Raw genomic sequence first — 13,806 nt, forward strand, 5'->3', positions numbered from 1 at the left:
GGAAAGGAAAGTTTGTTTTGTTTTGGATACTGTCAGTGTGGGGGTCGGGGGGTGGTAAGGGCAGACGTCTGTCCAGAGGCCAACTCCCACCACTGACAGTCAGTGGGCAAGAGCTGTTATAGACGGAGGGAGGGGGCTACATGCAGAAACAGCACAGTCAGCTCTGACAGTCATCTTGAAATTGGTCATCGGTGGTCTGATCAGCATCATCTTGATTGTTTTAGGTACAGTTAATCTTCAGTTCTAGGGTCGGTTTGTTTCCATTTCTTTGAGGCCAGTTCTCAGAATTGTGGCAGCTCATGGCTGCAGCCTGGTCATCATGTAGTTAACTTCTTCCACCTGCTGGGGGTTTCAGCTTCTTTAAGACAGCTCACAGGATATGGCTCAGAATATTATCTACAGTTCTTAAGAAGGAACTAAAGATCCTTGACTGTGCTTAATGACTGAACTATTATTATTTGGTCTCCTTTGACTGTTTTCCTTTGTTTCAGCATTTTCTCACTTCTCTGATTAAACTTATTCTTTGGCTAAAGTTTTTCCACAGACAAAAGGCAGGTTGAGGATGTGGGGTGCAAGGACCGTAGGGTCCTGCTCCATTTCAACAGGGTAGAGGCTAAGAGCAGATAGAGCTAAACTTTTATGTGTAAGGAGATCCTGAAGTGAACTGTCTCTTTCTGTTATACTTTTAATCTGAGTTTTCTCAAGAGACTTTGGCTTACATGCTTCCTGGGGTCATTTTTAAAGTTGTCTTCCAGAATAGGAAGAGTGATGTAAAATTATGTATAACTGCAAGCAGAAGTATCCCCTCCCTTTTAAAAATGTATACTGTTTTAAATGGCTTCATTGCACACAGATATTGGTGAACGATAAGAATGTAAGTGTTGGTTCTGCAAATGAAAGACTGTATGTTTTCCACAGACTTCCCAAGCTATCACTGGGGAAAAAAATCTCTATGTGACTTTAATGAATGTACAAAAGTTACCAAAGTTGAATGATATGTATGTGAAAAGGCTTAGTAAGAGCTCTTGTCCCTTTGTGGATTCAAGAATCTGTATCTTAAGTCTGAAATCTAATTGTAAAACAATTAAGAAAATTGAGGATTTTATAAGATGGAACTAAAAAATAAGACGTTTGACATGGTCAGGTGAAAAGCAAAACTAAGATTTTTTGTTTGTTTTTTAAGTGAGGGGCCTGATTCTTTAACTTTCCAATTTTTCTTTTAATCTAGCGCTGCAAATTAGTGTCATGATGAGAAATTATAAGAGCACAAGAGAAAGGTGGTTAAGATGGTAGCTTTAGGTACAAAATATTGATTGGATTAAATAAGCCCAATTTGCTAGCATTGGTTGGGTCTAGAGTAACAGCAAAAGGAAAAAAGAAAGAGAACATAAATACAACCACTTAAAAGAGGTAATTTTGTTGTGATTCCTTTTGGGTAGATTACCAGTGTCTGGTTGATAAAGCAGTTGGACCCTTTTTAGTTCTTATTTTACTGGGCTTATTCATCGTAGTTTGGTGGTGGTTGACTACTCTGGCCTTGCAGCTTTCTTCCCTTTGACTTTTTTTTGTTTTAATATTTATTAAATTTGATATTCCTCTGGGTTTCCCTTCACCCCTCTTCTTTATCATAATGCTTTTGCACATTATTTTTTAATAATATTACCCTCTCTTGATAATGATATCTACACTAAGACACATACTAGCAGTTATGTATCTGTTGACGTCTCAGTACAAAACAACTCACCTTTCTCACCTGATTGCTAGATTTCCTCCTCCTTACAAACATCAGTATCGACCAGTTTCTGAAACCAAGAAAAACGATGCAGTTTTAAGTGAAATGGTGGTGGTATGCACAGATGGATACATAAAGCTTAGGTTTTTAGAGATATGATTAGTTTTTTCTGTTCTTCTTAGGATATGTGCAAGGAATGAGTGACTTACTTTCCCCTCTTTTATATGTGATGGAAAATGAAGTAGATGCCTTTTGGTGCTTTGCCTCCTACATGGACCAAATGGTAAGGTTCCATTCCAAACTAATTCTGAAAATTTTAGTTGCATAATAATCTTATAAGATTGATGTTTATATTTAGCCAATTATGGTAGAACTTAAAAAAACTGCTCTATGTTGTTTGTTTCTTTTTTAAATAGCCTTTTCAAGAGGCTTGGAAATACTGGTATTGTTTTTAATACAAAAAGTAGATAGTAAGTGCCTATAGAACAGGAATAATCAGGATTTAATATTGGTAAATGCTTATGATCTGCAGAAGAACCATGAGTCATTATAGAATATTGATGAAATAGATGATTTCAGTTCTTGTGAAGTAGTTGAACTTTCATATCATCTGTTTCAGAGATAAAGCTTAGTCATGCCAAGTAATATCCTTACCTTTTGTGAACATTTTGTATTTTGTCATTACAGTGGCTGATTTTTCTCCAGATGTGTTTGAACTATTTGTAACGTTGACAGCTTCTTAGTTTTTTCCTAAGCATGCGATTATTAGAGTTGAACTGTGTCTATATATACATATTATTATAAGGAACATTTTATCTATTATCATTGATATATCTTGAAGACAGAGTTCTAGGACAATAGTACAGTATTAACAGGAAAATAGAACAGTCTTCTCAAGTAATCTATTAGAAAGGGGAAAAAAAAAGCAAAGGGGCTAAGAGCATATAAAAGCGTATGAAATCCAAAGACCTGACTACATAGGTCACTGTACTGTTTCAAAATAAAATAAATATACTTGTTGCTGGGCCTTGATGGTTGGATATTGAAATGGCTTGCTTGCAAGGGAATAAAGATTTGAATATGTAGTCATATAAAATGTTTCCCTGTAGTGGAGAGTCTGGGATACAGATGTGAAATTTTTTGATTAGTTCTATTTTTTGATTACTTCCATTCTTCCTCTCTTGCTTGCCTGTTTTTTGTTTCCCCTTCTAATTTGTCCCAATTTTATCTGTTTCCTCAAGTCTCTTATCCATGGTTCCAACTCATCCTCACTTCTCCTAGTTCTTTTCCATACTTGATAAGATACCATGAATTAATGTTTTTGGATTATTTGGAAAGATTATTAATTGCAGTAATATGGTAATATCATAGTTTGTATTCCTTACCTTTTGATTGATTGATTTTACCTGCCTTCTTAGTTCCAATTACTCCCAGGTGCTCTAGAAACCTGAGGCATTTGTTATAAAGGTCTGTACAACTGATAACTAATTGTTTAGAAACTGTTGTCTGCTTTCCTTGTGTTTTTGTTGTTTATCCTCTTTTCACTAGAGCTAGTATGCACCTTGATAAAGGGGTCATGTCTTTGTTTAACTAGTTCTCTGATATGCTTCCAGAATTTTCCTAATGCCTGACATGAGGTTTTTGTTCAACAGATTTTTGTAGAATAAACACATGAATATTTCCCCAGTGCTTAGTTTAGACCTCTACTTACAGTAGGTATTCCAAGAGTTAGCACAAACACACGGCATTTAGTGTTTTACAGTAATAGTTTTCATAAAACTGAGCTAATATTGGCATGTTCAAATATATTGGCTTGTGGTGCCAAATACATACGTACATGCATATGTGTGCATGCATTTAGGTGTCAAATGTAAAGACTACTTTCTGAACATCTGCAGTGTACCACTTCACAGTCTATTTGTCATTTTTGTGTATGAAGGTTCAAGTTCTTTGTTCTGTCTCTTTCACAGTAAATGTTCTCTGTTTGCCTTTTCCATTGAGAATGGTCTGGGGATTTTTCTAGTCTTTATTCTAAAAAGATCTCTTAATATATTGTCTACTAACATCTTTTGCTTCATAATATTTGAATGAAAGGGCAGTAAGTTACAATCAAAATAATCCGCACAATTATTTTTCACTGCATTGCTATTGTTTTGGTGTCCTTGAATCTGTGCTGCTGTTTGACTCCTTTTTGTTTTATGGATTTATTTAACATAAGTTTTAACTACTTTAGTGAAGCTGAATTCAGTGTCTGTAGATTTACTTTTGTTGATATTTACTCACATCTAATGTAGGTCTAGGCATAGACTTTGTTTTCGAAATATAGAAATATTTGCAGAATGATCTGACGAACTTTCTTATAGCCACCATTCATTTTGCCATATAGTTTTGTCCCACCCTTCCTTCTCACCCCCATCCATATATACACACACACACACCTGTATACATGTACATATACATATATGTATGCATGCATGCATATGTGCATTCCTATGTATATGTATGCACACACATATTTATTTACAGTTACACTTGATGCCCTGTGTATATCCACTGTTGACCTCATTGCCCTTTCTCCAGGAGTAGCTACTTTTCTGAAGTCGGCTTCTGTCATTTTGGGAGTGCTGCTTTTTATAGCAGAGTGGGTAGCAGTGGCTATGCCATGTTGGTACTTCCACACCAATTTTAGCTTTTGGTCATGTCACAACAAAAATTATGCTGTTAATCAAAGAGTTAATTCTGCCTTTCCCTTATAGTTCCATGTGGGAAATGTGAAGAAACTATATCCCAAAGGCTTGCGTTAGTCTGTTAAACTATTTCGTTCACTAATTAAACTATTTAAATCACTGAAGAGAAGCCATTTTATTGAGAATCAGTAGCCCTTAATTTTCAAAATTTTTTTTACCAGGAATGAATGGTTTCTAATCAGATGGATACTTCTAATAAAGCACTATTATTGTCTCAGGAACGAAAAAAGAAGTGTGAAGGAGGGGATGTTGTTCTTAGGCTTTTCACAAAGGTTAGGGCAGTAGTTCACCATAAAGGGGTTAGAACACTAGGGTTAAAGGGATCAGAATCATCTAAGAAGCCTTTATTTTGGTGCACTCCCCATCCCCAAATCTTGACTGAAGTGTTGGTAGGGAATCTGTTAAACTTCAAAGATTATTTAAAACATGTGTAACCACAGTAGTTCTCAAACTTTATGATCTCAGGACCCCTTCACACTCTTAAATATTATTGCGGATTCCAAGAGCTATATCTATTGGGTTATATCTATTGATGTTTGTCATATGAAAAATTAATGCTAGGAAATTTATAAATATTTATTTATTCATTCATCTAAAAATGACAGTAAACTGCTACATCTTGGTATACATACATTTTTTTTTAATGAAAAATAACTTTTCCAAAAGTTTACTGAGAAGAGGGATTATTTTCCATTTTTCATTTTCTTTAATGTTTAGTTTAGTAGTTTAGTTTAATAGAACACAGCTGACTTGCATATCCGCTCCTGTATGCAGTCTGTTGCAATATCACACATCATATAGCCTTTACACTTACGGGGGAATTTAAAGTGCAAAATGCATAGATTGTGTTAGTGTTGTTATGAAATGGTTTTGACTTCATAGATTCCCTAATGTCATCAAATCTAAGAAATAATTAGCTAATTCTTTAACATGATATGTTAAAGCTAAAATTAATTTTATTTCATATGTTAAATTGAAGAAATATTTAACAGTGAAGTGATTTGATAAAAGTCTATTTTCCAATGTGTGTTCCATTCACCAAGTCTCTTATTTGACGTAAGAAATAAGTATTGATATATCAGTCAGTCTACCCCGCTGTCTCTGCATTATTCTTTATCTAAAAAAAAAATGAATAGAGGGAAAAAATAATTCTTAGTTTGAGACCAAAGATTCTCTTTCCTCCTTTTTGATGTTGCTTTAGCATTTTAATTAGTTGTGATTTTAAAATATAACCAGTGTGGTATAAATCCAGCATTTGTCATTATATTCATGGCATAGTTATCGGTGATTATGTACTGTAAAATATTTATTAAATATAACTTATGTGATAACATTTATTTTTTTAAAGCATCAAAATTTTGAAGAACAAATGCAAGGCATGAAGACCCAGCTAATTCAGCTAAGTACCTTACTTCGATTGTTGGACAGTGGATTTTGCAGTTACTTAGGTAAGTTTAATGAAACAAAACTATACCCAGCAAATTGTAAGGTAATACTAACAGAGAAAAAATGTAAAGAGCTCTTTTAAAGATGTATATACTCTACCAGTGTTGCCTGGGTTCCTCTGAGGAATAAAAGTGTGGGACCAAACAGTCCTTGTATAATTTTGCCTTAAAACAGTTTGTTTATAAAGTGAATTATAGTTGTCCCTCATTATTTGTGGGGGATTGGTTCCAGGACCCACCCGCCACCCCTATACCAAAACCTGAGGATACTCAAGTCCCTTACATAAAATGGTGCAGTATTTGCATATAACTTATGCACATCCTCCTGTAGACTTTAGATCATCTCTAGATTATTTATTGTACCTAACACAATATAACTGCTGTGTGAATAGTTGTAAATACAATGTAAAGACTATGTAAATAGTTGCTAGGCAAGGCAAATTCAAGTTTTGCTTTTTGGAACTTTCTGGAAATTTTTTTTTTCCGAAAATTTTCCATTCATGATTGGTTGAATCCACGGATGCAGAACCTGCAGATATGGAGGGTCAACTGTATTTGTTGTTATTTGGTGGTTTTCTTTTAAAGAAGTTAGCCTGCAAATTTAAATTGTTTCCTTGAATTAGTAGAAGGCAATTAAATTTATAGGACTTTTAATAGCCTAAGATGAATAGAAAAACTTGAGTTTGAAATAGGTCACTGTATTCTGAGATAATTAGCATGAGTAAGCCATATATATATTTTTTTCTGTGTAGAATCCCAGGACTCTGGATACCTTTATTTTTGCTTCAGATGGCTTTTAATCAGATTTAAAAGGGAATTTAGTTTTCTAGATATTCTTCGATTATGGGAGGTAAGTTCTTAAATTACTGTAAAAATTAATATTTTTTATGGAAACATTTTGTATCTGTAGAGTGTAAATGGATTATAATATCTTGACTGAAATTTCTAAAGCAGTTACGTTCTGAAAATTCTAATGGTTTGTGGTCTCTCCTTAAAAAAAAAAAAAATTAACCATCTTGAAATGAATGTGTGGTCTTTGGAGCTTTTTTCTGTAAATCAAATCCTTGTGCGATTGGGTGCCAGGGAGTTTCCCAGAACCAGTTCTCTGGACCACTTGTGCCTGTGTTCTTTCCTTGGAAGGCTTGACTTTATGTGAGGCCCTGCCACATTTGGGTGTAGATTTGAATAGAGTTAAGGAAGTTTTGGCAGGCCAGTCAATTGAGATAGTACTTTATTTGTAGTCTGAAATATTGGGAGGGAACTGACTTGTGTTTTGCTTTTTTAAAGAACTTTAAGTTATAGCAGAATACTAAGAATAATATAACAAATATCCCACTATCCACATTTAACATATGTAAATATTTTGCCGTATCCACTTCTGGTTTTTTCTCTTTCTTTCCAAGACAAAAAGTATTTAAAGATATAGCTCATATCTTTAATCACCACCCCAAGCCCCATTTCCGTCTTCCCCTCTCTAGAGGATATTCATGATCATGTTTTTGGTTTATATCCTTTTATTCCCTCTTGCACCCAGGGCAACTCTTGATGAAAAACAGAAAATTATTATTTTTTTCTTATACATCTATTAATTGTTAAGTTAACAGATGGATGTGCTTTTGAAATAGAATATTGGTATAATGACTGCTTGATGCCTTGTCTTTATAAAAGTAAAGATGACAGAAATATTCCCAAGGAAAGAATGGGGGAAATAATCTGTTTGGATAATAAATAGACTTGTATACAGTCGGCACCCTGAGGCTTTTACACCTGGAAATTGATTCCTGTACTTCTGGTGACTGTGCTGCCATTAGAGAAGGTGATGCACTGATTGAAGGATCACCACTTTATGGAGGATCACTTTCTTTGTTTGAAATTAGAAGGAAAACGCACATGTTCTTGACCCAGAATCATATTTTAAAGTTAATCAATTTTATTAAATTGTTATCTCAACTTCTTTTTAAAAAATTATCAACATAGCTGTAATAACTCCTTAGTCTGTGTTTACCAAATAAATTGGAACTTTTAATGAAACTTTTGAGGTTAATTGCATTGTAATTAAACTTTTAAGAATTGGATTTAGTCTGAAAATTATTCTGCTTAATTTACTTCTGGTAAAAGAAGTAAAAACATTTCAGGTATGCTTTAATAATAGTGTTTACATGGCTCTTTTGATCTTTCTAAAAAAGATATTATTAGGTACATTAACCGGGGGAAATTAAGAACTTAAGTTTTAGGGCATTGGCTATACTTAGGAAGAAGTGCAGCTATTGATCGAATGTTTTATACATTTGGGTATACATTTTGGGTGGTCAATTCAGTTTTTGTCAGAGATATTCTGAGTTATATAATATGATGTTTAGAATGTAGAGCTACCTCTGGGTGTTTTTAATTCCATGCAGTGTATAACTGAATCTTTATTCCCATGATTTAGCTCCCCTGTACCCCTCCCCGCCCCCCGCCCCACCGAGACTGAAGATGATTTAAAAGTGAAAAACTGAAGGTTCAGAAAAACACTGGAAATGCCTCTGGCCCTTACACTTTAACCTCATGACTGTGGCTCCTTAGTTAATACCATTTATCATACTGGTTAGGTTCAGTGTTACTGTAGTTACCTAAAGAGCCACATTTGGAACTCATCATATTCATATAATAGTTAATATTATATTAACTATTAATATAATAGTTACTTTGTAGGTAAAAGTAAGACTTTCCTTCCCCACACCTCATTTAACTAGAAAAAGAGTGGACTACCCCATCAAGGCAACTCGTGCTTTGCACAGAAGTCATTCAGAGTTCAGCATTGTATCTGTGAGGAAAATATTTTAGAATTGATAGAGTTTACTAAATAGGTGTTCTATTTTTTATAGGTAATGTGGACTGAACTACCATGTAAAAATTTCCATCTTCTTCTCTGTTGTGCTATTCTGGAATCAGAAAAGCAGCAAATAATGGAAAAGCATTATGGCTTTAATGAAATACTTAAGGTAGTTGTTACTTTAACTTAAATTTTAATATTTTGGCTCTTTCCTCTTTTTGGTGGTATTGATATACATACATTTCCTTGGAACATTATTGAATCCCTCAAGTAATTTAAATTTTATCAATGACAGTCAGTACTAGGACTGACTCTCTGAGAATGACAGTTCAGCGAGTACGTATTGCCAGTTATTTTTCCTAGCTAATTAGGAAGAAAAGGAAATTCAGCAAGTGCTCTTTTATGTAGTTCAATTTTCTAAAAAAATAATTCTTTTGCTTATAACTTGAGATAGTAGACTTGGGACAACTGCTGGATTTAATGTTCCGTAAGCTTATTAGCTATTCCTTAGCTTTAAAACTTGAAATGATCTAATGAAAGATATATTAAATTTCCTGTTCACTTGTAGTATGAGGGTGTTTTTATTTTAAGGATTTCATCTACAATGTAATATAACTGGTAATAAGTTGTATAGTAGAATATAATAGTGTTTCAGTTATTTTATTTTATTGATTTATTTTAGCATATCAATGAATTGTCCATGAAAATTGATGTGGAAGATGTACTATGCAAGGCAGAAGCAATTTCTCTACAGATGGTAAAATGCAAGGTATACAGTGTTTTAAGTAATTGTAAGATTTTTTTGTTCATATATTTTTGGTGGATTGAGGTCAAGAAAGAATTTTTCCTTTCAGAAGTAAAATTGGCAGCAAGTTGAAGGCAGACACAAAGCATTGGCTAGCATTTGTTTACCATTATAAATTTACAGCACTTAATTGAAAACAATTGGTTAATTATGCTAGATAGGAAACATATAATAATAAGGCAAAATGACAAAAGTAATGAAAACAATAAAGAGGCTGCAGAAGCATTGATAAATTACCTAATCAAAGAACACAGAATAGGACCTCATATTAAATATGTAGTATCTTTAAGTAAAGACATGCTAATCAGAAATAATTAAATGAAGAGTATTTGGTCTATGTCATTACATTTGTATCAGTCAAACTCTTAATAATCTCTAAAAACAAGGCAAAGTTGATGTGTTATGTTCTGAATTTAAACCAAAGTATTAGACTTTTGATGTATTTTGGTTTTCATATTTTTTATGAGAATTCTTATTTGGTCTTTGTGTCATTTGATCATGGTTCCAAATATTTATTTTGGTTCAGTTTTACACACAGTTATCTGATAGCTGTTCTGTTCAAAACCTGCCAGTGAGGGCTTCCCTGGTGGCGCAGCGGTTAAGAATCCGCCTGCCAATGCAGGGGACATGGGTTCGAGCCCTGGTCCCGGAAGATCCCACATGCCGCGGAGCAACTAAGCCCATGCGCCACAACTGTGAGCCTGTGCTCTAGAGCCCGCAAGCCACAACTACTGAAGCCTGTGCACCTAGAGCCCGTGCTCCGCAACAAGAGAAGCCACCGCTATGAGAAACCCATGCACTGCAACGAAGAGTAGCCCCTGCTCGACACAATTAGAGAAAGCCCGTGTGCGGCAATGAAGACCCAACACAGCCAAAATAAATTTTTTAAAAAACCCAAAAAACCTGTCAGTGAGATACTTCTTATGTTTAAGGAACTTCTGTGTATTGAGGGAGAAAGATGGTGTCAATAAGGAGAATGAAATAAATGCAAAATATTAGAAAACAATATGCTTGTGGGAGTGGTGGGATGGGGTGGAGAGTGGCTAATTCAGAATAGAAGGTCAGAGAACCACTTATTAAAAACAGTGGTTAAGGGTTTCATTTGGAGTGGAGAAGGATGGTTTGAGAGGGTGCATAACAATTACACTGTTAAAGCAAATGCTTAGATGTAGTATTAAATAGAAGTGTTAATTTGTGATTACTTTTCCTCTATGGTGAATGATGATTTTATATTTGATTTTTCTTATTCAGGAGTTGCCACAAGCAGTTTGTGAGATCCTGGGGCTTCAGGACAGTGAAGTTACAACACCAGATTCAGACAATGGTGAAGATGAAAATGTTGGCATGACTAGTTGTCCAACGTCTGCATTTCAGAGTAACTCCTTGCCTGTACTTGCTGCCAGTGGAGCCAGAGATGACAACCCAGCAGAGTTATCCATGTCCCCAAATGTCAGCAGAGTAACACCTGCATGATCATTCTTCTTGCTTTTTGAAGAGACACTTCATTGCAACTTCTTTTCAAGTACTGGAAAGGTGGAAATTTAAAATCCTGGTATTGATCATGCTTTAAGGTTTATGGAAAGAAAGTGTACTGATGTTCTTGCATTAAAGCTTTATGAAGATTTAAACTAATTATTTTTGTAGTTACTTCTACCAAATAGCCTTTCCTTTTCAATAACATTCCTTAGTATTTTTATAGCTAAGTACATTTTATTTTCTCGCTGATGAACTGGAATTGGATAAATATTACAAGTGGATGAGTTGGAAATTATGCACTTTGAAAACATTCACTTTGTTTACTCCAGGTTCAGTGGGTTTGGATTTGATTAAATGTTGAGCCTTTCTGTAGCATTCTAAGTTGAGAAGTAGATTGTTACCCAGTGATGAAATAAAAGAATTTGTTTTTCTCTTTTGTTTACAACAATACAGCTTAAATATTTATGCTGGTTGAATGTGATATGAATTGGACATTTTCATCAATGCAGTTTAATGTGTAGATAAAGAGCTATTTCAACCATAAGAAGTGGATTGGCAGTATATTTTTACATTGAATTTTTCTTCACTTGTATATAAAGACTGTATAAGTACTTATTTATGAGTATAAGAAAGGATAGGCATATTTTCTTTAACTGAATAAACTTGACTATTGATTTATATAACCTGATTTCACAAAGTTAATACATAGCTTCAATATGAGATCTTTTTCAAAACTATTTTCTTAACCAAACATTTATTTCACGAGACTACATCCAACCCTGTATCTGGTATAATTTTCAAGTTAATTGCTTGTAGTCTCACTTTACTAGTAATGTTTACTATCTTTCCTAATAATGTATTAACTGATTAATCAGGTCTTTAAATTTTTATGAAATACTCTTTACAAAAAGCTTATGTCAAAAATTTCAATATACTATCACAAGTCTCAAAATAATACTTTTTTGTATATGAATGAAGCTGTTGTTTTTACCATGCAGTGTTGCATGATATTAAGTTATGTGTAATTAACATAACTGATTCCATTTTAATTGTAATTTGTTAAATTCTGTACATATCATTAAAATAAATTTGAAGTTGAAGTAGTGTTTTCAGTTAAATTACACCTAGAAATAATCTGCTAGTTTTTCATCAGAAGAAAAAAATCCAAGATGGGCCCCAGTGCATCTTATATTTTTATGTTGTAGAAACAATCATTTGAATGAGTTGTGGAAATAAGCAAGAAACATGACCATTTATAGAACTAAAGAAACTTTTCATTAGCATGAAATTGGGCATAGTGTTGCCCTGGAGGATATAATTATCTGAATCAGTAAATCAGCTTCCTACAATTGATGTTAATAATGTAAAATAAAAGCTACACAGTTCTAAAATGGTCCAGTAGGTAGACTTTTTTTTCCCCCCAGAGAGCTAGGGAACCAAAAGAACTTTTTTCTTACTTGAGCATTAACTGACAGTCATGATAGTAGAACCATTAGATTTTTAGTTTTTAATATCATATGTGTGTTATCTTTCATCAGTTAATAATGAGTAAGCCTATTCAGAGAAAAAAAAAAGTAAACTGATCAAAGCCTTGGCATCTCCAGCCTTTCATTTCCTGCTGTTGAGGAAATTGCTGAGAACATCTTGATGTCCTTGTTCTTCCTGGACAGGGGCTTTTGGGGAGTTTTTTTCTACTATGTAATATAATATCTACTTCAGAGTTTTAAAAAATCTTAATACATTTAGTAAGTTGAACTTTTGTCAAGTTCTATTATTTTAAAGCTACTTGTTAAAAACATTTTTACTAAACAGTCTGAATTTCTCTTTAGCCCATTTTTTATATGGAAATGATACTAATGTAGTGCTAAGTAAAGTCTTACTTGATTAGAGTCCTCAAAATCCAGTTAGCAAATACCATGTGAACTTGAGCTGTTTGATATTGCTAAAATAGATAGTTCAGGTAAATGTCTTAGTTTAACTTTTTAAAGATTTGTTTCAGTTTTCATAAGATGCTCTGTCCATGCTGATAACATGTAAAATATTATGTGCTATATTATATGATATTTAAAGTTACAATTCAAGTAATTTAGCTGTAAAACATGTTTACAGTTCTGATAGGAGTCTATGGGAAACCTTTTTGCATTGGAGATCATTCCTATTTTGATTGTTTCATGTGCCGAGGATTCTTCACCTCTTTATAATGCTAGAAACTTGGTGATGACTAAAGCTTTTTTGAGTAAGGAAAACAACTTTTTGAGAATGACAGTGATTCTTGCTGAACCTGACCTTTCCAGCGGTTTTTATGGATGCCAAATAATTCTTATGGGAAATTGATGTAATTATGCCCATTATCAAAGACACTTTGTATAAAGTAACCCAAAATGTTTACTGAAGAACCTAGAATTTCACTTGACTTTGTGTGTAACTATGTAATAGGTAACATCATTCCAGCTTGCATTTCTTTACTTGGGCTTTCAGAAGATGCATGAACCTCTTATTGTATTTGAAATCTTGTGTGTATACATGCATATTTTGGTGGAAAGGTCATATAGTTTCTCAAAAGGTTCTCTGATTTTCCCCAAAAGTTGAAAACCATTGTTATAAATTGTACAATGTGAGGATAATGACATAATTTGACCCACGCTAATGATTTTATATGCTGAACCTCCATTAATTAAAATATGTTTAGAGTGCTCATTTCCAAATTCTTGGTCTGTATTGTCAAAATACATGTCCAGGCTCTACTTCAGAGCTACAGAATCAGAATCTTTGGAAGTGAGGTTAAG

The 13,806-nt window shown here is 33.8% G+C and overlaps 1 protein-coding gene across 3 annotated transcripts in view; it reads left to right on the plus strand.

The window, feature by feature from the left end:
- TBC1D15 (TBC1 domain family member 15) overlaps positions 1–13,717 on the plus strand; it is a 65,932-nt gene extending 52,215 nt beyond the window's left edge. Inside the window, exons 12-17 of one of the 3 annotated variants that reach the window (XM_022571505.2) lie at positions 1,915–2,015; positions 5,828–5,927; positions 6,677–6,774; positions 8,792–8,908; positions 9,422–9,508; positions 10,796–13,717. In XM_022571505.2, the coding sequence (XP_022427213.2) occupies positions 1,915–2,015; positions 5,828–5,927; positions 6,677–6,774; positions 8,792–8,908; positions 9,422–9,508; positions 10,796–11,017 (725 nt within the window). In that variant the 3' untranslated portion in view covers positions 11,018–13,717. The remainder of the gene's footprint in view (positions 1–1,914; positions 2,016–5,827; positions 5,928–6,676; positions 6,775–8,791; positions 8,909–9,421; positions 9,509–10,795) is intronic. The other 2 variants (XM_089921040.1, XM_089921041.1) reach the window with 2 other exon arrangements.
- The last annotated feature ends 89 nt before the right edge of the window (positions 13,718–13,806 follow it).

Source organism: Delphinapterus leucas, chromosome 11 (genome assembly GCF_059928025.1).
Source record: "Delphinapterus leucas isolate spDelLeu-1000000601 "Yukka" chromosome 11, BTC_Dleu_Yukka2, whole genome shotgun sequence".
Classification (NCBI taxonomy): domain Eukaryota; kingdom Metazoa; phylum Chordata; class Mammalia; order Artiodactyla; family Monodontidae; genus Delphinapterus; species Delphinapterus leucas.